This window comes from Molossus molossus, unplaced genomic scaffold (genome assembly GCF_014108415.1).
Source record: "Molossus molossus isolate mMolMol1 unplaced genomic scaffold, mMolMol1.p scaffold_m16_p_4, whole genome shotgun sequence".
NCBI lineage: Eukaryota > Metazoa > Chordata > Mammalia > Chiroptera > Molossidae > Molossus > Molossus molossus.
The window spans coordinates 111,256,619-111,281,771 of record NW_023425377.1 but is presented as its reverse complement, the minus strand read 5'-3'; the positions used below and the strand labels follow the sequence as shown (position 1 = coordinate 111,281,771).

General features: G+C 43.0%; 1 protein-coding gene across 1 annotated transcript; it reads right to left on the bottom strand.

The window, feature by feature from the left end:
• Positions 1 to 803: 803 nt before the first annotated feature.
• Positions 804 to 25,153, bottom strand: GYPA (glycophorin A (MNS blood group)). The gene is made up of 9 exons (XM_036240103.1): positions 25,036 to 25,153; positions 23,752 to 23,807; positions 22,553 to 22,753; positions 18,510 to 18,572; positions 11,253 to 11,348; positions 9,032 to 9,070; positions 7,237 to 7,322; positions 4,315 to 4,393; positions 804 to 844 (listed from the first exon to the last, which is right to left on the bottom strand). Exons 3-9 carry the CDS (start codon positions 22,587 to 22,589, stop codon positions 837 to 839), a joined length of 408 nt encoding a protein of 135 aa, XP_036095996.1. The 5' UTR covers positions 22,590 to 22,753; positions 23,752 to 23,807; positions 25,036 to 25,153; the 3' UTR covers positions 804 to 836.

Genomic DNA, 25,153 nt, shown 5'->3' with positions numbered 1-25,153 from the left:
GGAGAAGTTCACACTGCCACGTCAGACAAATTTAAATGAGCTGTTTATACATATGTAACATTTCACTTTTTTTATGGAAACAATTTTTTTGTATTGATTTATACATTAAAGGATGAATGTGAGTGTCATTTTTTAATATCTATGTCTATGTATATGTACACAAAATGTGTGTATATATGTATGTATGCAAGGCATTCATTTCCAAGTATATACTTTGTTATTGTGTCTAAAAACATCATCACCATTAGTGTACTACTATTCAGCAATGAAGGAAATGATAGAATTTAATTTATTTAAAAATGAAAAATAGATTCAGAAGTTTAGAATGAGAAAACTTAGATTTCATCTCTGATAGTACAAGCCTTGCATCTGCCGGCACACTCATCAAAATACAATAGACTAGAATAAATCAGTGTTACAGAACCGGGGATAACTGAAGTGTTGGATCAGAATTCCAAATCAATGAACTATAAACATTATGCTAACACACAAAAGCAAGCATGAAAGAAAATATTTGTTCTTCTTTTTTTTTTTTTGGTACGTGCCCCTAGCGGTAACCGAACCCAGGACTCTCTGGTCTGTAGTCCGATGCTCCTACCGCTGAGCCAAACTGGCCAGGGCTGTTCTTCATTTTAAAAGATTAACAAGTAGAGAGGCATTTTCCATCACCGAGTCACTGGGCTCATTATGATGAAATTGTCACCCTGCGATTGTACAGTCTAGGGATGTATACAATTTTTTATCGTGTCCAATTTCCATGTTAATTTTTCACCTCACTGAAGTCTCATGTCCTATAGTTTTTTCCAAATTTGGCTTGGTGAGCAGATTCTCATCGATTACTGTTCTGCAGAAGAATTATAGAGAAAAAATATTTAAACAATAGTATGAGGCAGTTATATTTAAAAACAATAGGAAATTAATGCATAAAATAAATTTCAGAATTCTACATTTTTACAGTGTTGTTCTGACACATAATTGTTAGGAAATGAAAAAAATTTCCTTTGAGATTGACTTTGCTGGAGTTATGTGTAAAGATACAGAATTTCTTATAAAATCTATTCTAAGAGCTTTAGGTAAGAAATAAGCATAAGCCTGGCTGATGCGGCTCAGTGGTGGAACGTCGACCTATGCACCAAGAGGTCGCCGGTTCAATTCCCAGGCAGGACACATGCCCAGGTTGTGGGCCAAATCCCCAGTGGAGGGCATGCAGGAGGATGTTTCTCTCTCTCCCTCAAATCAATAAAGAAAATTAAAAAAACAAAACAAAAACAATCATAATTGCTCTGCTCCTGGTTTCTACAGAGATGAGGAACTAACACAGAACTTGCGTAGAGACAAAATATAGTGGGAAGGCAGTAAGTGATAAGTGAGTTGAATCACATTATGTTGTAACTTCAAAAAGTTAAGGTGAGCCCTGGCTGGTTTGGCTCAGCTGTTAGAGCGTCGGCCTGCGGTCCAGAGAGACCTGGGTTCAATTCCCGCTAAGGGCACGTACCTCGGTTGCAGTTTGTCCCCAGCCCTGGTTGGTTTGTGAGGATGGCAGCCACTCGATGTGTCCCTTTCACGTCGATGTTTCTCTCTCTCTCTCTCTCCCACTCTATCTGAACAAAATATATATATATAAAAAAAAGTTAAGGTGAGCGCCCTCACCTGTACCTCTCTCGGGAATAACTTTGCTGGACACAAACAGGAAATCTGTGCACAAACTCACTACTAAACTCCCTGGTCTCCTCCATCAAATCCAATGCTCCATCTCTCTTGGTTGGAAGCTGGATCGATGTTACTCCTGGACAGTGGTGGAAGGGATGGGAAGAGCCTGGGCTCTTTGGAAGCGGGACATTTTCCTGTTTTCTTCTATTTGGGTCACCATAGGGACTGTGCTTCCCAAGCTGTCCAGAGAGACTGGGCTGGTGGAGTCACATGTGGCCACCACCGTGGGCAGCTGACTCAGCACTTATTCTCATTGCCCATCAAGAATGAACCATGTGCAAGTTCGAGGAGGTTAAAGCAATTCATACTTTATACCCTAACATCTCTGGTTCTTGGTGAGATGGCATGATCACTCTGATTTCTTACCGCTTTTGGTTTGTAAATTATGTCAGAGCAGTATTCTATCAGGATAGGAACAAAGCATTTTAAATAATCTTATGTGTTTTATAACGTTTCCTGTGCGGTGGGATCAGATTTTATAACCTGTCTCACTAATTTACTGAGACACATTTACTCACCTCATTTGCACAGATATGGGGAAATGGATGAGCCTAACATTTGGTTCATCTGACTTTCCACTGCCTTCATATATATTTGAGATATGAACAAAGAACCAAAGCATTAGCCTTGCTAATGTAGAAATACACCATTCCTTGGATACCCCACATATTGTCTTCTTCCGAGCCTTTGTGCATGCTGCCCAGAGACCCTGCCCTAAGAATTTCTCCTTTTAAGACCGGCCCCAGGTGACTTAATCTCCCGAAGCCTCTGCTACCTTGAAACACCTTCACTGCCATGAACACTCCATGTGTCTCCCACTAGACTCTCAGCTTCTAAAGGACAGCGACTCATACTGGTGCCCAGCACACAGTAAGTATTTGATAAATGTTTGTTGCACTTAAACTTACAAGGATATTTTGATGCAGTTTGACTTTGTCCCAAACTTTTGTGCTCTAGTCCACAGAGAAGCTCAAGATTGTATGGGGGAAAAATAGCAGAGGGAATGCGAAACACTAACTTTATCACCAGAATATTAAGTAGCTAAAAGGATATATAAAGTTTTACGTAACAAAAAAATTAGGGTTTGGGTGGTAATTGCTCCATTTTAAAAAAAAGCATCAAAACTTTTTTTTGAAACAATGCAGAAAGTAAATAAAACAAATATTTTTACAGATACTTGTTCCAGCTGCAAGTCCTATAATAAACTGATCTTAGTAAATGAAATGAATTTGGTACATGATTCAAAACAAGTTGTTTTAAGTATCTGGAGATAGGATTTTAATAATGCTTATAGCTGAGAATTATGTATATGCCTTCTCTCTACAGAGCGGGAACTTCCTGGGACTAAGTAACTATGTAACAATAATACTCAGCTTCAACAACCCAGGTGATGAGGCAACTCCTGCAAATAGGTTACGTAGCTTTGGTAGACCTTTAAAATAATATATTTTTTTATGATTCCCAAAGTCTAGAAAACCTAGCAAGTCCTTTGAAGACCAGGGCCTTGGTCCAGGGTTAAAGCTGAACATTGACAGGATCTTGGTTCTGTCATGATTTATGATAATCATAGGAAAACCTTGCATCGATGTTGGAGTGGCAGAATCAGACCCTTCTGTTTGAGCAGGGAAGCCCATTCCACGGAGACTTGATCTTGGTAGACATCTCCCAAAACAGAAGTCACTTACATTTATGCTTTAGGCAAAGAGTAATAGGAACTAGATACTCAATTAGTGAGGTTATCCAAGAGGCCATAATGAATGAACTACGTGAAACTGACTAGGTACTTTAATAAATATACAAGGCAGCTTTTATGAATTGCTCTCACGCTGGTATGGAGGCTTCAGCATCATTCACGTTCACATTTTCTTCTGTAAGGGAGTACCAACATCTGCATGTTTATTAATGTAAAAATCTCCCACTTCTTAAGGCTGGCAGTAAACGCTCTTTTTAAAAAACACTGTGGGGCAATACTGTTCTGGAGAAACAAACTATACCCAGCGTTCGCCACATGCTGTGTATTTACTTAGCAGCTAGGAGTAAAAATGAAAACAAGGACCCAAATGACTGGCCAGTTGTTCGGAGGCGGTCATTTGGGAATGCAGCCTGCAGTATAAATACTAGCTAACAGGCATGAGTATCTACTATGGCCATGAACCCTTGTAGATGCTGGACTTGTAGCTCATGTATTCCTCGTGAAACTCTATAAGGTTGACACTATCATTAAGTCCCTATTAAACGATCTTTATGTTAACTCTCATTATCTCCATAGGAGTAACTTGCTGAAGGTCTGGCTCTAGATCTGGGGCTATTAAACTATACCCCTTGCAGGGTCTCCTTTATATAACTTTATAGTCTGGAAAATAAGTGTACAAAAGAACTTGGTTTTTGCTTTACTTACAGTGTTTGTCTTATTTTTTTTTTTTAAAGATACTTTATGCCTAAGGGAGAATTTCACTGTGTTGCAGACAATGTTTACATTAAAAAAAAAAATCTCACAGAGGCAGCATTGATGAAACAGAATATAAATGAAGCCTATTTGGACACACCCTTCCCTAATCAGAAAGAAGTAACTCATTAATAGGCAATAAGAATAGTCACACCAACCTGGCTGTTCTGTTTCTACAGAAGTTAGAGGAGCTTCTGTGTCATGTGAGAGTGAAGGCTGGACATTAAATGAAGGTTTCTGTAAGTAAAAAGCAGACGAATATTAATGTCAAAATTTTCTAAACTTAAGACACTATAAAGAAAAAGGCCTCAAATAAAATTTTTTTTTTTGGCTAAAGTTGTTCTCTTTTGGTTAAAACTCATTTTGTTGAGTTCTTCTTCTCCTTCCCCTTCTCCTTCCCCTCCTTCCTCTTCTCCTCCCTCTCCTCCTCCTTCTCCTCCTTCTCCCTTCTCCTTCCCCTCCTTCCTCTTCTCCTCCCTCTCCTCCTCCTTCTCCTCCTTCTCCCTTCTCCTTCCCCTCCTTCCTCTTCTCCTCCCTCTCCTCCTCCTTCTCCTCCTTCTCCCCTTCTCCTTCTCCTCCTTCCTCTTCTCCTCCCTCTCCTCCTCCTCCTTCTCTTCCTCCTTCCCCTCCTCCTCCTCCCCTTCTCTTTTCCCTTATTTTTCTCTTTCTTCTCTTCCTTCTCCTCCTCCTCCTTCTTCTTCAAAAAGTCATTATTTCATACATATTTACAAACTTTAATATAAATTTGTATTTGTACTTCTAAATTGTAGAATAGTATTTGTCATTTCATAGGTGAATTATGACCTCAAACATCGCCTCTGTCTCATTTCCCTGCTATAATAAAAAGCAAAAATGGAAAAAAATTTTTAATAAGAGGTAAAATCTCTTAGTCATATTGACCATGACCCAGTTCTTCTAGAGTCATAGAGAAGATTTTCTCAACTAAGTATTTCATTACATTTTTCAGATTTTAGATCATTAACTAATAAGACAGCAGCATAGTTTGTCTTTTATGTCCAAACACAAGAAGATATTTTCTCCTCAATATTTATACTGCACACAAGAGGAGCCTGCCCATAATCAAGTCTTCACAGAATCTCTCATATTAGAGCAAACACTTCATTACTTTGCTTTTGTGAAGAAAATATTATTTAGAGAAGATCCATTTACATGGAGCAATGATAATCATAGCTTTAGATGATTACATCACATAAAAGAAGTAGTGAAGAAAAAAGGGCAAAGGAATTTAGTGTAGATTTACCATCAGTCTTGCTATAGGCCCATCACGACAGTGTTTTTATCCCACTGAACAAGCCTTTTTATTTTTTAAAATTACTTCTAGAGAAAGGAAAGGGGTGGGGGGGAGAAAACATCTCTCAGCCCACTCCTGCACATGCGCCCTGACTGACCCGGATGGAGCCTGAAACCCGGGTATGTGCTCTGACCAGGAAAAATCCCGCCACTGTGCATGGGAGGCTGCTCCAACCACCTTTCGGGTTCTGTTCTCGGTTGGGGTGCATGTGGGATGCTGCAGAGCAATGTTTCTCTCTCCCATCGATGTTTCTCTCTCTCTCCCTCTTAAAAGAATCAATAAAAACGACAAGATATTAAAAAAAGTGCCCTGGCCGGTTTGGCTCAGCGGTTAGAACATCAGCCTGCAGTCCAGAGAGACCCGGGTTCGGTTCCTGCTAAGGGCACGTACCTCGGTTGCAGTTTGTCCCCGACCCTGGTTGGGTCGTGCGGGTGGCAACCACTCGATGTGTCCCTTTCACGTCGATGTTTCTCTCTCTCTTTCTCCCTCCTACTCTATCTGAAAAAATATGGAAGAATGTCCTCGGATGAGGATTAAAAAAAATAAATAAATAAAAATTAAAAATAATATATATACATATATATACATACACACATATACACATATATATGTATATACACACACATATAGTGGTTATAGTACAGAGATCACAAAGATAGATAAAGAATAGAGGATGAATAAGAATTCAACGGTACCATTCTTTTGTGACTAGACAGTTACTGATCTAAGATTACAGTTCCAATGGCAGCATCATGGACACATGCACAGTTATTCTGAAACATCTTAAACAGAAGGTTAGTAAAGGTTATGTGCTCTGGAATGCTGTGTCATATGGACTTAAATTTAGCTTTAGTGATTAAAAAATCACTCATGCTGGAAAATTCATGGGTGAAAGTTTGTTTCAGAAAATATGAGAACAAAAAAAGCAAATGCTTTAAACATATATAAATATATCATGTTATTTTAAATATTTTTTATACTCGAATACTGTAATTACAAATTTGATAATTTCATCGGTAGCCATCAAAATATATTAAACCAAGTTAGACAAAAACTTTGGAGGATCTTTCATTGGAAAATGGGGATGGATTTATATTTGGAGGTTCCTTTATAGGGCAAATGCAAAAATGTTTTTCACTAGAGTAACTCGGTAACTTCTCTGTGTCCAGCTGAAAAAGGTGTATTTTTATGTGGTTTTGTTTCTCTGTGACTTTAATTGAACCAAGAGGAATAAACCTTCCTATCGATCGACGTTCACACCAGTATTTACAGCAAAATTAAAAATGGAATTCTCGCCTGGCCAGTGTGGCTCAGTGATTGAGCATTGACCCCTGCACCAAGAGGTCACCGGTTCAATTCCTGGTCCGGGCACATGCCCAGGTTATGGGCCAAATCCCCAGTTGGGGGCGTACAGGAGGTGGCTAATTGATGTTCTCTCTCATTGATATTTCTATCTCTCCCTCTCCCTAAAAATCAATAAAGAAAAAAAATCAAAAAAAAAGAAAAAAGGATTTCTCACCCTGGACAGGTGGTACAGTTGGTTGGAGCATCAACCCATACACCAAAAGGCTGTGGGTTCGATTCCAGTCAGGGCACATACACCTAGGTTTCGGGTTTGGTCCCTGGTCAGGCGTAGACAGGACGCAACTGATCAATATATTGATATTTCTCTCTCACATTGATGCCCCCCCCCAGCTCTGCTCCTCTCTCTAAAATCAATAAACATAGCCCCAGGTTAGGATTCAAAACAAAACCTCTGAATTCTCACCTTACTTAGTTTGCTAATACAAATAGCAAAAAGGAGAATAATTCCAATGATACCGGCCATCACCCCCCAAATAATGGCTATGATCACTATGGGAGAAAAAGAGAGCAGAAAATTACAAAAGTGTGAAATATATGACCACATATCAATTGCAAAATAAAACAGGCGCAATCAGGGTAATATCACTTTGCCTTTTTATAGAAAGAACATTAATATGTTTTATCTTTTAAAAAACTGGCTTTTTCATAGTAACCGTGTGAGAAACTGAACCTTTGAATAGTAAAGTTTTTGTCCAAGGTCACACATCTGACAGAACCAAGACCCAAGTATTCCAACTCCAAACCCAGTGTTGTTTATAGGGCCTCACCGGCGTCATTATGGATGGCAGGATGTGAACGTTCTATTCTGATATGGGAAAAACCATAAAGTGTCTCACAGATTCAAAGTGATGAGAGAAAAGCATGTCTTGATGTAGAAAGGGGTACTGGACAGATCATAGAATCAGAGCTTTGGTAGGAAACTGATATAAGCATGAAGGAAAGAAGTCTAATGAGTTCAAGTTACTTGCCCTAGGTGAGACAACTAGTTAGAAGCAACATGACTATAACTTAGGTCACCTATATTCTAAGCTTCTGTTTCTTCTACTTTACCCTTATGCACACTCTATAATATAATCACTAAAAATATTTTTTTCAAAATTTTTACATGCTGAGAATGAAACAAAGTTTAAGTTAGCGGCACTCTTGCATATTCATTATATATATGTGTATATATATATATATATTTTTCTTTATTGTTTTTAGAGAGAGAGGAAGGGAGAGAGAAAGAGAGAGAGAGAAACATCGATGAGCGAGAACATCGATTGGCTGTCTCCGGCATGCCCCCCACTGGGGATCTGGCCCACAGCCTGGGCATGTGCCCTGACCGGGAATCGAACTGGCGACCTCTTGGTGCATAGGTTGACCCTCAACCACTGAGCTGCACCGGCCGGGCCATAATATATTTGTAGTGACTCCAAATGAAGGAAACAGAAGGCAAAACATACAGGTAACATGGCTTATTTATTTGGCTAATTCACATTTGAAAGTCTCATTATTGATTAAAAAGAAGTAAAAGGAACTCTTTCTCCCACTGGTATTGCCCAGCCTCCCTGTCCACTTAGCTTTTATTTATGTAATAGTGACTCCATTCCACAATCCATTTTGTGTGTAGGTGTGACGTTTGGACACAGGCCAAGTGTGAAGGGAGGCTTAGAAATGCAGAATGGTAAATAAGCACAAAAATGACGAAAGGCAGATCTATAGCAGCCTCAGAGGGGGAAAGTGACCGTCCCCAGTTACAGAGGGCTTGGGAGGCAGCCCCCAAGTGGTAGCATCGGGCCAAAAATGAATCAGGATTGAGACATGAATGGTCTCTATTCTTGATATGGGGCCAACGAATCAGGTGATTTTAAACTCTGCCCTCTGACAGTAGAGATATGAAGAGTTCAATGGCTTTATAAGCTCTTGAGACTTTTCTTTAGTAACCACGGTGGTTAGAAAGATAAAACGATCTAACTTAAAAAAAAATTATTATCAAGTTATGTATTGCTATTTCCAAAATGTTTAAGAAAATAAGAAATGCCTACTTTAATTTTTAAAAGAGCATATTTTGCTTGCCTTTACAATTTGGTGTGATTAAAGTTAACAACGTATGCTTTTGTTTTAAAAATTGACACGTTTAATCTTCTCAGGCATTTGGAGCTAGCAATACATAATTAAACCAGGAAGATTGTCATTTCACATAAATATGAACATACCTGGTTCTGAGAATATGTGGTCAAGTTGTTTTCTGGATCCTAAAAAGATAAAATTTCAGAACTATTCAGAATGCATGTTAGCATGTCTAAAAAATACAGTTCTGGAATTAGATTGTTTACTGGGTTTCTTTTCCTTAACTGTGTTTAAGGAGCTGTTGTTCAACTTTCAACAGCTGGTAAAACTTAAGAGATACTGTTGTACTATTAATAATTCCCATACCTACTTTCAACTACCCGACAAGTTTTCACAGGTCCCGTACACCAAAAGGTTTCGCATTCAATTCCCTTTTGGGATGCGTATGAGAGGCAACTGATTGATGTTTCTCTCTTTCTCTCTCTCCCTTCCTCTCAAATCAATAAAAACATATCTTCGAGTGAGAATAAAAATATGTAAAAACAAAAATTTTTTAAATGTAAGAATGGTGAGTAGAAAGGAGAGGCACTGAGCCATCACCACACACGAACTTCAGTCCCCCAAAGGTCATACTGCTATCGATTTCTAGATTTGTGCCATAGCCACCAGCTGAATCCAAACCCCTACTGTCTCATCTGGGCTCTTTTCAACAGTCCCAGTAAATTCTCTGTCTGCAGAAGTCTCCAGGACAGTTGCCTGAATGCTTCACCCGAATGACCCTCTCCCTTATCCAGTCCATAGTGCACATTCCTTTTTCCACTGTCCCCAAGTGCCATTTTATGTCATGGAGGCCTCTTACTGCTACGACCACACAATTTTCTTGAATTTAATTATTACAAATAACATAGTGCACTGGATCATGTCCCACAGTCAAGGACTCGGTGATGTGCGATCATTCTGGAGCACTTGTTTCTTAAGGTTAGTTGGGGCCTGTCGTCCACCTCTCCGTGGTACTACAGCTGTGGTTGGCATATGAGCTTTGGCATTGACCAGATGGGGTTTCAGCCTCTCACCAGCTGGGCGGCCTTGGACAAGTTACTTCATTTCTTTGTGCTTTAGTATTCTCTTGGGCAAATGAAGACTATACTACCCATCTCTTTGGGTTCCTATAAGGATCAAATCAGGTAATGCATGAAAACTCTGAGCACAATGGCCCACCATGCTGGCTGTTATTTCTAGGATCCACAGCACGTAGCACTGTGTGTCTGTAGTTGGCCCTTAACTGCTCTCTGGTTTGACACCACCGCATTGTCTTCATGTTGAAATCATTTTGAAAACTGGATTGTGTCATTGGACCCAGAAGCCTAACAATTAGTTGCAAGCACTTAGTCTCATTTTCTTCTCTGGGTTTTTGTTCGAGTTTGTTGCTTCCATTTATCTTGTTCCATTTTCTCGATGTTTCTATTTGCCAATGACCCCGTTTTAAATAGGCGGTATGCTGCTTCCACCCCACCCACAAGGGCTCTCTTTCTTTCTCTGTTCAACCTGCTCTTCTGAAGTCATCTTCCCTCCAGAGAAATAACCAGAGAGTGGATGCCACCTGACCACCCTTATCGCAGCACCCAGCTTGCTTCTAGTTATCAGCTGTTAGGCACGTCTGGTGTGTCCGACTCCAAGCTCAGCAATTTTACACACATCTCCTCCATATTCAGAGAAGTACTGTGAGATAAGTATTATGGGCCCCATTTAAAAATTAAGGGGACAGAGGCTCCTTGGGGAGAGTCACCCAAGGTCAGCAGCTGGGACAGCTGAGGCTCATTTGAATTCACCACAACCTTCTAACCACTGCATTTTTGGTTCCCTGTGTGTGGTTCACCATTTCAATCACACTCACACTCCAGGTGCTTTGCTAGATTGCTTGAATGTCTTTAACCCAAAGTCTGGGTTGTTTCTGTGAGATATCCCAGAAGTAAGAATTCCTTGGAAGTATAGGGACTGTCTACGTATTAGCTTCTGTTTCTTAGACTTTGTCACAGTTTCCTTGCAGCGACAGGTCCCATTAAATATTGTTGGGTCATAACAACAACTCCAGGACAACTATTTAAAAATATGGACAAGCCCTGGCCGGTTTGGCTCAGCGGGTTAGAGCGTCGGCCTGCGGTCCTGAGAGACCCGGGTTCGGTTCCCGCTAAGGGCACGTACCTCGGTTGCAGTTTGTCCCCGGCCCTGGTCGGTTGTGCGGGTGGCAGCCACTCGATGTGTCTCTTTCACGTCGATGTTTCTCTCTCTCTCTCTCTGTTCCTCTCTCTCCCTCTCACTCTACCTGAACAAAAAATGGAAAAAAATAAAATAAAAATATGGACAAACCTGTTTGCTCTCCTCCTGTGGTGACCGGGTCTCTAGTAACTAAAAGTTCTGTTGGTCTTGCCTTAGTAATGTCATCGGCTGTTCGTAATACGCCTTCTGTATAACATAGAAGTAGAGAGAGGCATCAAGAGTGAGGTGATGGCCCTGGCCAGTTTGGCTCAGCAGTTAGAGCATCAGCTTGGCTCGTGGACTGGAAGGTCTTGGGTTCAATTCCGGGACAAAGGCACATACCTGGGTTGCAGATTTGATCCCCAACTGGGGTCATGCGTGAGGCAATCAATCTCTCTCTTTCTCTCTCTCTCTCTCTCCCTCCCTACTCCCTTCCACATATCTAAAACTCATTGGAAAAATATCCCCAGGTGAGGATTAACAACAACAACCAAAAGGAGTGAGGCTGTGGAGCAGAGTGTAGAGTGTATCACAAAAGATCAAGCTATCCCAGATCCCGTGTGCACAGCCTCTGACATAACTTGGTCTGTGTTCCGTGCCTCCCTCACTCCGTCTCCCAGATGCAATCCTATTTCTTCAGTAAAAATTACAACAAAGACATTTAAAATGTAATTTCCTTCTAGCCTCATAGAAGGTAAATCGGTTCTGGGTTCCTCACCCATACTTCTTTTCTCTCTTTATGTACCCTCAGGTGCTTAAACTACTTTCAAATTTCAAGGTAAGGAAACCAAAATTCCACAGTCCGTACCCCCAACAACCACTGAGAATGTTCTAGTGCTACTTTGGGTAGCCGACGCCCGCATGTCTATCTGGGTCTCCCAGGTTTCTCAGACCCTAATCAGCTAGTGGACATCTGTGGACGTAGTTTTGCAAAGTTGTAAAATTTCTGTTGAAGAAATGGATTTTAAACAGGACTTTTTATAATAGACTCTTTAGTTGGGTCTACTTGGTAGAAAGGATCCAAGTAAACTTGTACACTTAAACAACAGACATGGTTTGTCTAAACCTCTTAGGGACTAGATTATGTGACAGGTCTCTCTTCAGTCCTTCCTCCTTCCCGTTCCTTCCTCCCTTCCCCCTCCTCCCGCCCTCCCTCCTTTCTCTCTCGCTCTCTTACTCTCTTTCCTGTGCTTTTCTTTTTTTTTATCCTCACCTGAGGACATTTTTCCACTTTTCGATCAGGTAGAGTAGGAGGGAGAGAGAGGAAGAGAGAGAGAGAAACATCGACGTGAAAGGGACACATCGAGTGGCTGCCACCCACACGACCCAACCAGGGCTGGGGACAAACTGCAACCGAGGTACGTGCCCTTAGTGGGAACCGAACCCGGGTCTCTCTGGACCGCAGGCCGACACTCTAACCGCTGGGCCAGACTAGCCAGGGCTCCATAGCTTTCTGTAGCTAAATCAGCTGGCAACAAGTCTATTTGCATTGTTTCAGAGTAATGGTCAATTTAAATATTGTCCTATTTCATTCAGAATGTACTTTTACATTACAAGGTCACTTGGAACATTTAATCCAACTTCCGTACTGGGAGGAATTTGATATCATCAAAATTAAACAAGTAGCTCAGATGAGCACAGCTGGGAAAGACAGAGACAGAGACCTAATTCTGCGGACTCACCATTATTCCTACCTTCCCGGTTGCCACCTGGCTGAGATCTTGTCAGCAAGATTTCTTTGATGTTTTAGCTTATTAATTGGCGAACACTAGGGTGCATTAAACACAAAACAAGACAGATTTCTTGAGAGTCCTGGACATCCTACGGGCTCGAATTTTAATAATAACAAGGTAGTTTTCACTGTGATGATTTTTTCCCACCAACTGATGGCACTCCTTACATTGTGTATACCTCGGAGCCCTCCTTGTCCTTGCTACGAAGAGAAGCTGTGTTCTGCTCTGGCTCTGTTCACATGCAGGCCACCCCTCACTTCCTCACTTCTAGCAGAAACACATCCCGACTGTGCCTGAAAAATGCCAGCTCTCTCTCCAAGAGAGATGTACTGACCCTGAGGCATTAGGAAGGCGTGTCCAGCATCTGGCTACCCAGCAGCAGAGGGGCTTTGGGACAACATTGAGTATTTCTTTAGCTGCACTGGGCTCTGGAAAACTTACCCAGGCCGATTCGCAATGAAGCACGGGCTGAACCTTGAAGGGACGGAAGAGTCTTAAGCGGAGATTAGGAGGAAGGGGAATTAAGGTAGAGATAGGGTGTGGGCATGGACACACGGGGGCCAGTGGGCCAGGGGCAGCCAGCTGGCACAGGTAGACAAACCTCTCAGGTGGACAAGTTTAATGTGCAAGTGGAAAATTGGTGCAAAATAAAATAGAAGGGAAGGTTTGGCAAGGCCTCAAAAGCCTAGTTAAAAATTTTTTTTTTTTTACTCCCTAGACCAGCAGTTCTCAACCTGTGGGTTGCGACCCCTTTGGGGCGTCGAACGACCCTTTCACAGGGGTCGCCTAAGACCATCGGAAAACACATATGTCCGATGACGATTCATAACAGTAGTAAAATGACAGTTGTGAAGTAGCAACGAAAATAATTTCATGGCCGGGGGTCACCACAACATGAGGAACTGTATTAAAGGGTCGCGGCATTAGGAAGGTTGAGAACCACTGCGCTAGACGCTGAAATGGCTTTTGCTTTGGTGCTTTGTACAAAGTACATATTTGTGACCCGAACTGAATGCCGTAATTTTAGGTTTGGGAAGGGTGGAATGCATGCATGCATGAATGAATGAAGAATGAATGAATATGCTACCCAGAAGATGAAATATTCCACGTGTGTGGTTGCATCATCTCACAGTTGACACTAGCATAACATTTGAGTTGTTCCAAAACATTCCTCTATTTTGTCTCTTATCCTCATGCCGGGACCCCACATTGGCTCAGGAGCACCCAGCCAGCCTGAGATGTCTGTGCACTGGAGGAGGAAGCCTGAGGGGGTCCCTGCCATTGTTCCTCTTGTACCAAGACGTTGGGAGACTTGTGGGCCCAGAACACTGTAGGGGTAGAGTTGAGGTCCAGCCTCCTAACATTCTGCTCGATGCTCTATCCACAAAACCACATGGCTTTTCCCAGCAGTGGACGTGTCTAACCTGGAATGTTATTAGACAGGAAAACAGAAAAATGCACCACTGGACGAATACCCTGCAGCTCTGCTCGGTGCCAAACATTCACAGTGGCTGCACACCTGTCGTCAGTGATAAGGTTGGTCCACGCAGCTGCTGGCTGGGTTTGGGTTCCCGCCAGACTTACAGTTGATAGCAGTCTTATCTTGCAGAAGCAAACTCTTACAAGGATATACCCTGCATATGACACGCCTTAAGTAGTTTCCAAGTCAGAAAACTAAATTTTCTGAGTGCTCTAGTTTTTGGTATTGTGATGACCATAAAAACTGACCGGTAAATTTATTTGTGGAAGTTCTGCAGAGCTAATTTGTGGTAAAACAGAGACAAAATCTCCCATCCACTGATTTTCAGTCAGTGCCTATTTTCTGCTAAACCAGACTGTGTTACGCGAAATGCACATATGCATGGGGATCTCGCCTGTTCCAGATAATGTTTGGAGAAGGCTAACGCTGTGAAGCACAATTTCAAGGGAAATACTCAGTACTGCTCTGGAACGTGAGACTTGAAAAACTCAGCCTAGGTCATGTTGTAATAATATAATCATGTATCCATCTGGCTCTTGTCATTCATTTATCATTTTTGGAAAGGTTTTATTAAGCTCAAGTAGCCAACTGAAATGGAGAACACTTGAACTTTCTAACAGATGAGGTGTTTGGTGTGATAACTCTTGAGCCTCATGTTTTGAGTATTTTATTGGAACTCTCCAGTCAACAGTTTTTCAAGGAAGGCAGAGCCTGGTCGCAAGGCTCTTAGTCACCTTTACCTGGAACTAGAAGAGATTTAGAAAGCCATCGGATACAGGCGCGGGCTGCTTGAGAAGGAGTGACCTGCACAACTCGCCGTATTCAATGTTGGTGGTCCTTGCGGTTGGACTTGGGGAGCCTCCTTTCCCTGACACTGGATTTCCTCTGTGCCCCTTCCAGGGCTCCGCTCCTCCGTGGGAAGCAGAAAGAGCGGACTGGCTCTGGTAGAAATGGGGTTCATAGGCCTGGGTCCTTGAACCCCGAGTCTGTAGCCACCAGGGAGCAGGGTCAAGAAACTCCACAGGAATTTGGCTTGAAAATACTCAGGCTAAAAATGAGTTTTCGAATTGCAGGTGGGCTCCCTTAGTGCAAGAGTGGTAAACTGTAGCCCTGGCTGGTTTGGTTCAGCGGTTAGAGCATCAGCCTGCAGTCCAGAGAGACCCGGGTTCGGTTCCCGCTAAGGGCATGTACCTTGGCTGCCGTTTGTCCCCGGCCCTGGTTGGGTCGTATGGGTGGCAACCACTCGATGTGTCCCTTTCACGTCGATGTTTCTCTCTCTCTTTCTTCCTCTCTCTCCCTCCCACTCTATCTGAACAAAAAATGGAAAAATGTCCTCGAGTGAGGATTAAAAAAAAAAAAAGGGGATATCCCAAAGTAAAAACGTAGAGTGAAGAATGGCATGATACAAGTATCCTACATGCCTTCAAAACATATAAGAGGATAAAGGCAAATAAACCTAGCATATATATCGAAACTAAGCTATCATTTAGTAAAGTATGGAATAAAGTTAAAAAAATACTAAATGTCAGCAGAGAATTCACACACGCATATAAATTAAGTTTCTGTATTAAAAGACATAGACCTTTAGATTGAGTCAAAATAGACAGCAAAACCCAAACCCGGTGGCATATACTAAATTACAAGGAACTCAAATAAAACAAAAGGATGCAAAATGTGATAAGAAAAGTACAAAGGTATATTAGATACATGAAAATATATAAAAAGAGAAATCACAGTTTCAAATAGGAAACAAATTAGAATGAAAGGCAAAAGCATTAAAAAGGATAGAGAAGGTTAAGTTATATTGTTAAAGGATATGTTTGTTACACAATGACTCTTAAGAAAATACGGACAAGTTTATCCCAATAATATAACAACAAGAAATATAAAGCAAAAGGAAAAATTAGCAGAACTGTAATAGCAGCGAAAAATTTAATAGCTTTTCCCAATTGTGATGGATCAAGGAAGCGAAAAATAAACACAGAGAGGATCTGAAAAATGTCTGCCTTGAAATCACAGGTGGCGGATGTGTACCTCTGTTGGGTGATCAATGGACGCAGATGAACTTTCCCACACTTCCCCACATTCGCACACACTCATCTTGGAATGACACTGGTGAAGTGCCTGACAAGATGATGTTGAGGTCTGTACCAAGAGGCACATTTTTTTTTTTTTTTTGCATTTATTTTCAGATAGAGCGGGAGGGAGAGAGGAAGAGAGAGAGAGCGAAACATTGACCTGAGAGAGACACATCGAGTGGCTGCCACCCACACGACCCAACCAGGGCCGGGGACAAACTGCAACCGAGGTACGTGCCCTTAGTGGGAACTGCACCCGGGTCTCTCTGGTCGGCGGGACAACGCTCTAACCGCCGAGCCAAACTGGCCAGGGCAAGAGGCACAGTTTTACTATGTGATATTACTATTAATATTATCCAAGTCTTGCCCTGGCCGGTTTGGCTCGGCGGTTAGAGCGTCGGCCTGCGGTCCGGAAAGACCCGGGTTCGGTTCCCGCTAAGGGCACGTACCTCGGTTGCAGTTTGTCCCCGGCCCTGGTTGGGTCGTGCGGGTGGCAGCCACTCGATGTGTCCCTTCACATCGATGTTTCTCTCTCTCTATGTTCCTCTCACTCTACCTGAACAAAAAAATGGAAAAATGTCTTCAGGTGAGGATAAAAAAAAAATATTATCCAACTCTTACTTTTCTTTAATGAAGAGGTGAAAAACGAATACATGCTGTGACCCTCTCTTTAGGTTTTTTTTTTTTAATACAGAACTGCTTTTTTCTATTACTGGGGGAATGTCTGCATCATCGGGTCACAGTACCTGAGGCCACAGGTGGTCCACAGGTAAAGTGAGGAATCCGTAATCCGAATGGAAACTGTCGAGGAAGATTCACCGGTCAGGGCGACAGAAGGCGAAGAGCACGGATGTGATCCCTGAGGAGGTCTCCATTTCAGGTGGGCAGTTCAGCAGAAAACCTTAACTTACTTCCTCCCCACTTACTACCAGAGATCTAAGCTTCTCTTCCCCGAGTCAAGAGGGTTTGTTTTTCTTTTCTTGTTTGTCTTTTTTGTTTTGTTTGTATGTGCCCCTAACAGGAACCGAACCTGGGACTCTCTGGTCTGCAGGCCGATGCTCCAACCGCTGAGCCGAACCGGCCAGGGCGGGTTTGTTTTTCTTGTTCTACCTAATTCATTGATTAAATGTAAGAACACGTCTGTAGGCTTATGCACACCTGGGTGGAAAGAAACCCAGACTTTTGGCTTTGGACCTTCAAAGCAAACTGTTGAGTTGGAGTCTGATCTAAAAGGGCAAGGGACAGGGCCCTCCATGCCGGGAGGGTCAGACCCCACCTCCTGCTCTGTGTACTGGGGCTTGGCATGGCGCCAGAGCACTGAAGAACTGCCGTGTTTTATGACCTGGGGCTCACAATGCATTTGAATTCATTTACTTTTCTGAGATAGGGATGGGCCTGGACACTGCCAGACTCTCACGATATGACAGAAGTCTCTCGGGGAATGCCGTGTCCTAAGGTTCTCTACGTGGCCACTTTCCCCATAGTCTTTGCTCCTGGAGCGTGGCTGTTGGGGACTAGGAGTATCATAACAGGAAGGAGCCATGTGAAAAACAGAAAATGGGATAATGACGAACGATGGGTTATTACACGTTCAACATCCATTACTGCTCTTTTCTCTACCAGATCCCTGAAATCAGCTTCAGCATACATCACAACCCAGGTTGTGGGAGTAGGAATAAACCCCGAGGAAATGAACGCTGGTCTCTTGGCTTTCCTTCACTAATGTGTGTTGGCATTGCTTAATGAAAAAGACCTCTTAGAAAGCAGACATTGTGTTTGCTCAGTTCACTTGTAAGAGAATTTTAAACGTTTCCTGATTACAAGTTATGATTCTCTTTGTAGAAAATGTGGAAAGTATTAAAAAGCATAAAGAAAGGGGGAAAACAAAAAAAACCCCAACGTTTCCTACAATTCCCAAACCCAGAGATAACTCTGGGATTTTCTTTTGTATTTTTGGTTTAGTTTTAGTTTAGTTCATTTATCACAGAAAACTACACAGATAGTTACTTATGAAATATATGTATATGAGAATAATGGCTGGAAATCTAGTACCCACTGGCTTTTGTTGGTAACTCACTTGTTTCATGCGTCTCAATGCCGTTCACAGGTGTGCTGGAGGTGATTGATGTAGAAATATAACCTACAACAACAAGTTGGGAAAATTACTTAAAACGTGCTTCCCCAATAGATTCATAAATATTTTCAACAATCCTCTAGAAACCAAAGTCAGAAGAAATGGATCACAAGTACGCTGAATTCAATTTTGCGGTTTAGAATCAATTTAGAGATACCATCCATTCTTTTCCCTCTCTTAGGGTTCCTTCTTCAAAGGAATTCACAGCGGATGGCCCATTTCTTTCTAAAAACCCAATTTCACACCAAGCAAACGAGATTTATAGATTTGAGAATCAGTCTCCAGCTCATCGCAGGCTGACCTTTGAGGACTCATTGAAGTATAGAGATGAAAGGGGTTTTAGATACCATCTACTCTGGGCTTTATTTAATAGGCACAATGAAACTGAGGCCCACAGGGGCGCATTGATTTTGCAGTCAAAGCAGTCCGAAGCAAAATCTGGTTATTTGTCATTTATGCAACTATTATTGACTGAGTGCCTACTGTGTGCCTAGCAATGTGTGGGATACAGAAACGAAGACCCAAGTTTTAATTTTAAGAAATGTATGTGGTCTTGTGGTCCCTGAAACCCAACTCAGAACTCTTTCCTGTAACAATTAAATGGGCAGAAGGCTCTTTTCTTGGATCAGTGAAGAAAAAGGAGATGCCTTGTTTCTTTAGGTCATTCTAAGTACATGCTTTTCACAATGGTAGGCCTGCAGGTGTATGTAATAAGATGCACAGTGGGCCCTGGCCCATTTGGCTCAGTGGTTAGAGCATTGGCCCACAGACTGAAGGGACACAGGTTCAATTCCTGTCGAGGGCATGTACCTGGATTGCAGGTTCGATCCCCAACCTCCAACGTTGTGTGGGAGGCAACCAATCAATGTGTCTCTCTCTCACATTGATGTTGTTCTCTCTCTCTCTCCTTTCTTCCCTTTTACTCTCTCTAAAAAAATCAATGGAAAAATATCCTCGGGTGAGAAACAACAAAAAATAATAAGATGCACAGTGGGCCTGCAGGTGTATGTAATAAGAGGCACAGGGCGATCATCGTCTACCTACAAAAAGCTCTCACTTTGCATAAACAAATAAAAACAATCTTCTCATTTTGCCTCCTCCCTCCCTTCCTTCCTCCCTTCTTCCTTCCCTTTACTTCCTTGCTGATTCAACCAATATCCTACTATAGGTCAAGAGTTGTGCTAGATTCTGGGGCTACACTGACAAAGAAAACAGGTGTGATAATTCCTGTCCCTTGGGATTTTCCGATTAAATCAGTATATTAGGACTTAGAGTGCAAATTTTGCATGATTTTTTAAAGTAAAATCAGGAACCTTTAGAGGGTCCGGGTTTATGACATAATTTCCTAGTTGAAGTGATCTAATACTGTACAGTATTCTCGAATTCTTAGCATCAGAAGCTGATTTTTTTCAATTGATTTTTTAGAGAGAGAGAAACATCCATGTGAGAGAGAAATATCAATCAGCTGCCTCCTGCACGCCCCCTACCGGGGATCCAGCCCAAAACATAGGGATATGCCTTGATCAGGAATTGAACCGGGACTTCTCAGTCCAAGGGACAGTGCTCAATCCACTGAGCCACGCTGATCAGATAGAAGCTGATTTTTACATAAAAGCTTTGCTTATTCCTTGAACACATGGAGTCCTCTCCTGTTTCAGAACTCCTGCCTCTGCCTTTCAGCGCCTGTTCCCCAGGTTCTGTAAGGTTGGCTTTTCCTCACTGTCCAACTCTCAGCACAGATGTTACCTACTGGAAAAAAAACTCCTGCTTCACATTTCTAAAGCAGCCTCTGTGTTGTTTATCACCTTACCTGGTTTGATTTTAGTTGTCTGATTTAAAAAAAAATTGTTTTTCTTTATTGATTTTATAGAGAGAGAAAGGGAGAGGGAGAGAGAGAAACATCAATGAGAGAGAACATCGATTGGCCGCCTCCTGCACGCCCCCCACTGGGGATTTGGCCCACAACCTGGGCATGTGCCCTGATCGGGAATCGAACCATGACCTCTTGGTGCATGGGTGGACGCTCAGCCACTGAGCCACACCAGCCGGGCAATTGTCTTATTTTTTATTGTCAGTTACTTTAATAGTTTAGTTGTTCTGTTTAATGTCTATGTGCCCTCCCCCCGAATGTATCCTCTGGGGGAGCTCATTGTCTTACTGCTCTAGCTTCAGTGTTGGGCACTAGACATAGAATTACTGAGTGAATGATTGGAAATAAAATTATTTGCAAAAAACTTACTCTTCATGTGGCAGATGACATCTGAGGTTAGAAATAATTGGCTGTAGCCATAAGATTACTGGAGAAACAAAAACCATCCCTTCTTTACCCCCCAGCCACATTTTCCCCTTCCTCACATTTTCCAAGAGTCAGGAGGGGGACCCTGTTTCCACACCTGTCTATGATCCTTTACAGTAGTTACATCAAGAGACTTTCTTCCAGGGCTTCAGAAGGTAAGGTAGAGACAGTAAGAGCCCCGGCCGTGAAGGCCAAGGGCGCCTTTGGAGTCAGACTGCCCTACTGCGTCCCCGTGAAGGGCATCGAAGGCAGACGTCCACTATTTGCTCGAGCAGTTGCAGACATGAAGAATTTATTTCTCTTGCAGGAATCCTTTCCAAATTTTGGGTAGCTCAAGGATGCGCACAGGTTTTTCAGGTGCTGTGCCCCACCCCAAGAAACGGGCAGTGTCTACTTTGCTTGAGTAGACACTGCCCTCGGACACAACACAAAGAAGACCTCTTCTCTCTTCTGTGTAAAACTCTACAAATATTTGAATATGTTTAAACATCACACCCCATACCCTCCATGTGTTTTTTCCAAGCTAAACATTTTCATACTTAGCTACTTAAAAAAATCTGGAGCAGCTTTGTTAGTCTTTGTTTTCCTCTTTTCAGAATACATACCCAGGTTTGTTCCCTAGTCTATAATTCTTACCACCATTAAATGCTTATTTAGTACTTTGCATGTGTTAGGCACCGGCGTAGACACATTACTTTGCTGAATCCTCGTGGGATGGCTATGACGCAGACGCCAGCACTGACTGCATTTCACGGGCGAGGGTGGAAGCAGATCTGAACCCCGTCCTCTGTCCCTCATGCCGGAGCTCTGACGGGGACACTACTGCACCCCGGGGCATCTCAGCGACGCTGGCTCTCCTCCCTGCCGCCCAGGAGCGCACAGGAATTTCCGACGCTTGCTCTGACTTCAGTTGGAGCAGCGTCTGATGGGCTAAATACATTTCAGACGGCTGCCCCTCCTGATCTAGGTGCCGGGCGCTGGTGTTTCCAACACACCAACATCGCATTTCGAGAAGGTGATCACCATGACATTCTCGGGAAGAGGCCCCAAATAATAAAAACTGAATACAACTTAAGAATGCCCTTACATGATTTCTTTACGTTAACGACTTGATTGAGATGTGTCCCCAAACCACATGACACCTAAGCCAAGGCAGCTGTCTCTCCTTTCCCCCGCCTCACCCCTTCCCGTGGACCCGCAGAGAGAAGTGAGCGCCACAGTTCAGAGTTCACGCTTGCGGCCTGTACCTTTCTGACGGGAGGAGGAGGAGGAAACTATACTTTTTTGGGAAAACTTTTAAAAATTGAGGCCTGTGTATCCCTCATCATGCTTATTAATGATTCTTTCATCCAGAAGTTTAGCTCATTAAAACACAAACAGAGCAACGCATTTCTCCGCACGGAGAGAGTTCCCGCTATTTGACAGCATTCTTTGCACTCTAGCGAGGCTTCGAATGGAAGCCCGCGCCTCACCCCGGGAAGCTGTGATCCGACCACAGTCCCTGGCCCCGCGGGCCACCCCCACGTCCACAGCTGAGTGTCAATAATATCCCTGCAGCAGACTGGGCTCTGAGATCGTACTCATTAATTTGTTCATTTAAATAAGACAGAACTAACGTGGGATAGTTTACACTTTCATCTATAATGTCACATCCAACATAACAGCATTAGGCTCAAAAAATTCCACTTACCTGACAATAGCAATCCGATCATTAGTTCTTTGTACATCTTGAGCTCATGAGCTGCCTTGCAAACGTCAGTGCAAGAGAAACGGCGAGGTGACTGAGTCCGCCAAGTCCCAGTCTGCACCCTGTTATCTTCCAGGCCACCTTCCCGAGGCCTCCTCGCTGATAGGCCGGGGTGGCCTGTCGACAAAGATACGTGGACATCTGCTTCGTTGGGATAAAATCTTCACTTTAAGGAACTGGCTGCTGCATGTTCACTCTACTTTGCATAATGAAGTGGGCATTGCAAGGTGGTAGCATTGCAATCGAAGTGGGCATTGCACGGTCAGGAGCCCAGCGGGGCAGAGGAGAGCCTGACTGTCAGGGCCCAGAGGCTGCGGTGGGGGTTGTGGAGCTGGGGACCTTTACATTTGTCGTGTGGAAAGTCTTGGGTGCCAGGATGGAAGTGACTTTTTACGTGGGGAATCAATTCACTTGAGAACTTTAGCGACTGCTCGAGTGCTCTGAGGCTTGAAAAAACTCCCAAACGTGTGGCAGGTCAGACAGCAACGGAAGAATACAGGAGACACAGGAAATCTCATTCCAAACAGAGTTCACACTGAGAGCTGCCACACGGCCGCACCACCAGTGGGCGCTTCTCTCTAAAACATGCCCCACTGAGCGAGCGTAAGTTAACCCCAGGCAACAGGTTTGGACCAAAAGCAAACAGGCAACCCCCATGCCTTGCTGTGAAGTGGGTTAAAGTGAGGGGCAGGACCACCTGAAGAAGACCAACTTTAAAGGCAGACAGAACAAAAGCAACATGAATGAGATCTGAAATAGCTCAAAAGAAAGGGATCCGATACTCCACCTAAATCGCCTTACCTCCTGTAAGAGTGTTGGTGAAAGTGGTCAAATATATCATATTTATATTTTTACCCCCAAAATGTGGTTTTAAAAATTTTTTGAAATGATGTTCGCAACTTCAGAGAAGAAAATCTTTTACTGAGGAAAAGATGCAGATAAATATCAGCTAGCATTCTAAGAGCGGGGAGCCTGAGATGCAGACTTTGGGGAGATTAAGACTGAGGGACACAGAGACTCTGGGGGACGATGCGAATTCAAAGCCGTAGCATCCCTGAGCCCCTCTCAGCCCTGACAATTCATGCTCGACGATGCAGCAAAATGTACAAGTAGAACTGAACCAATATTTCGAAAACCAGTACCTTGCTTAAATCCAGGATTGTCGTGGGTGGATATCCGTTGGGCTGCAGAAATTGTTCTCCACAGACAGCCAAATGAAGGAAATTTCGTGGATATTAATTTAATTAATAAAGAATGATTTCACATAATTTTACATTGATAAGGGGAGAGCGATTCGCATGAGCCTTAAAAATGCTATTTCCTTTTGAAAATGGGTAAATAAATTAGTCACTATCCTCCCAATGGACTATTAGGCAGCTATTAAAGTCATGTTTTCAAGAAAAGTTAATCAGGATAAAATAGATAAATGGAAAGCAGCAAGATCCAAACCTGCATATATAAAAATAAAACCCTGTTTGATTATTTAAAAAATGTTTTTTCTTCTGTGCTATTATCTCTGCTTGAAACATGCTTATTCTCCTCTTATATGGCCTGTTTCCATTCTGCTTAGGGCCTCAATTTAATAGCACTTCCTCCAGGAAGCCTTCCCTGACTTCGTAAGTCTTCATCAGAGGCCCCTGCTCTGTACTCATATTTTACCGTGTTCTCCTTTATCATAGGACTTGTCACACTGCATTGCAATCATCTTTGTGTCCCCACTGGACTCTAAGTTCTAAGTGGGCATGCCCTGCCTGTGGCTATCTTATCTAGCAATGAGTGCTTGGGACACAGTTGACAATAAATATTTGTCAGGTCAGTAAATGACAAATGGATATTTCAATATAGAGAAAAGCAAATTCTCTTAGACAGTCTTGGGGAGGGGGGTGAAGTCTGATCTTCATGCACATATCCTATGTCATATCTTAGCATCAGGATACCCCAGTGTGGAGGTCTCTTGCTAAGCCAGGGAGGAAAAAAGAACAAACAGCCTAAAATCCAGCTTCCAGCCCTCCCTCAGCCTGGAGTGATTGGCCTCTGAGAACACTTCCTTCCTGTGACCTCTGCTTTCCTAGACAATCACCTCAGCAATCGTTCTTGGCTTCCTGTAGCACACGCCTGTGCGAGGTTCACCTGTCGCCCTGCGTGACCCCTTCCTGGTACGGCAGGCCTCGTCTTCCTTGGTCTGTTTTCAGCATCAGGCAGAAACCCCCTACAGAGGCTGAGGGGCAGTCAGTAAACTGTCACCAGTGCTGGCAACCAGGTAGGTGACTTGGCAGCCACCTCCATGAAAACGAGGCCACAGGAAAGGAATGGGTGCTGTGCGCTTGGTCACCTGGACGGAGTCGTCAGCTTTTACAACGTGGGGAGGGAGCACCGACCTTGGGTCGAGTATGGGTTTGGAGCTTCCTTCAGGCAGACACACTGACCTGATTGTTGGTGGTGTTACATGCTGTCGTCGGCTCCGACTCCGGGAACGCTGTGATGAGTGATGTCCATGGTGTCCTGTCCTCAACAGCCTGCTCAGCTCCTGTAGACTCAGGCCGA

Excerpts from the sequence above, each read along its gene's own strand:
- GYPA (XM_036240103.1), bottom strand. The coding sequence starts at position 22,589 with ATGTACAAAGAACTAATGATCGGATTGCTATTGTCAG. Across the intron at positions 18,573-22,552 it reads GATCGGATTGCTATTGTCAG|GTTATATTTCTACATCAATC; the intron begins GTAAGTGGAATT and ends TTGTTGTTGTAG. Across the intron at positions 7,323-9,031 it reads CCACATATTCTCAGAACCAG|TGATCATAGCCATTATTTGG; the intron begins GTATGTTCATAT and ends TTTCTCCCATAG.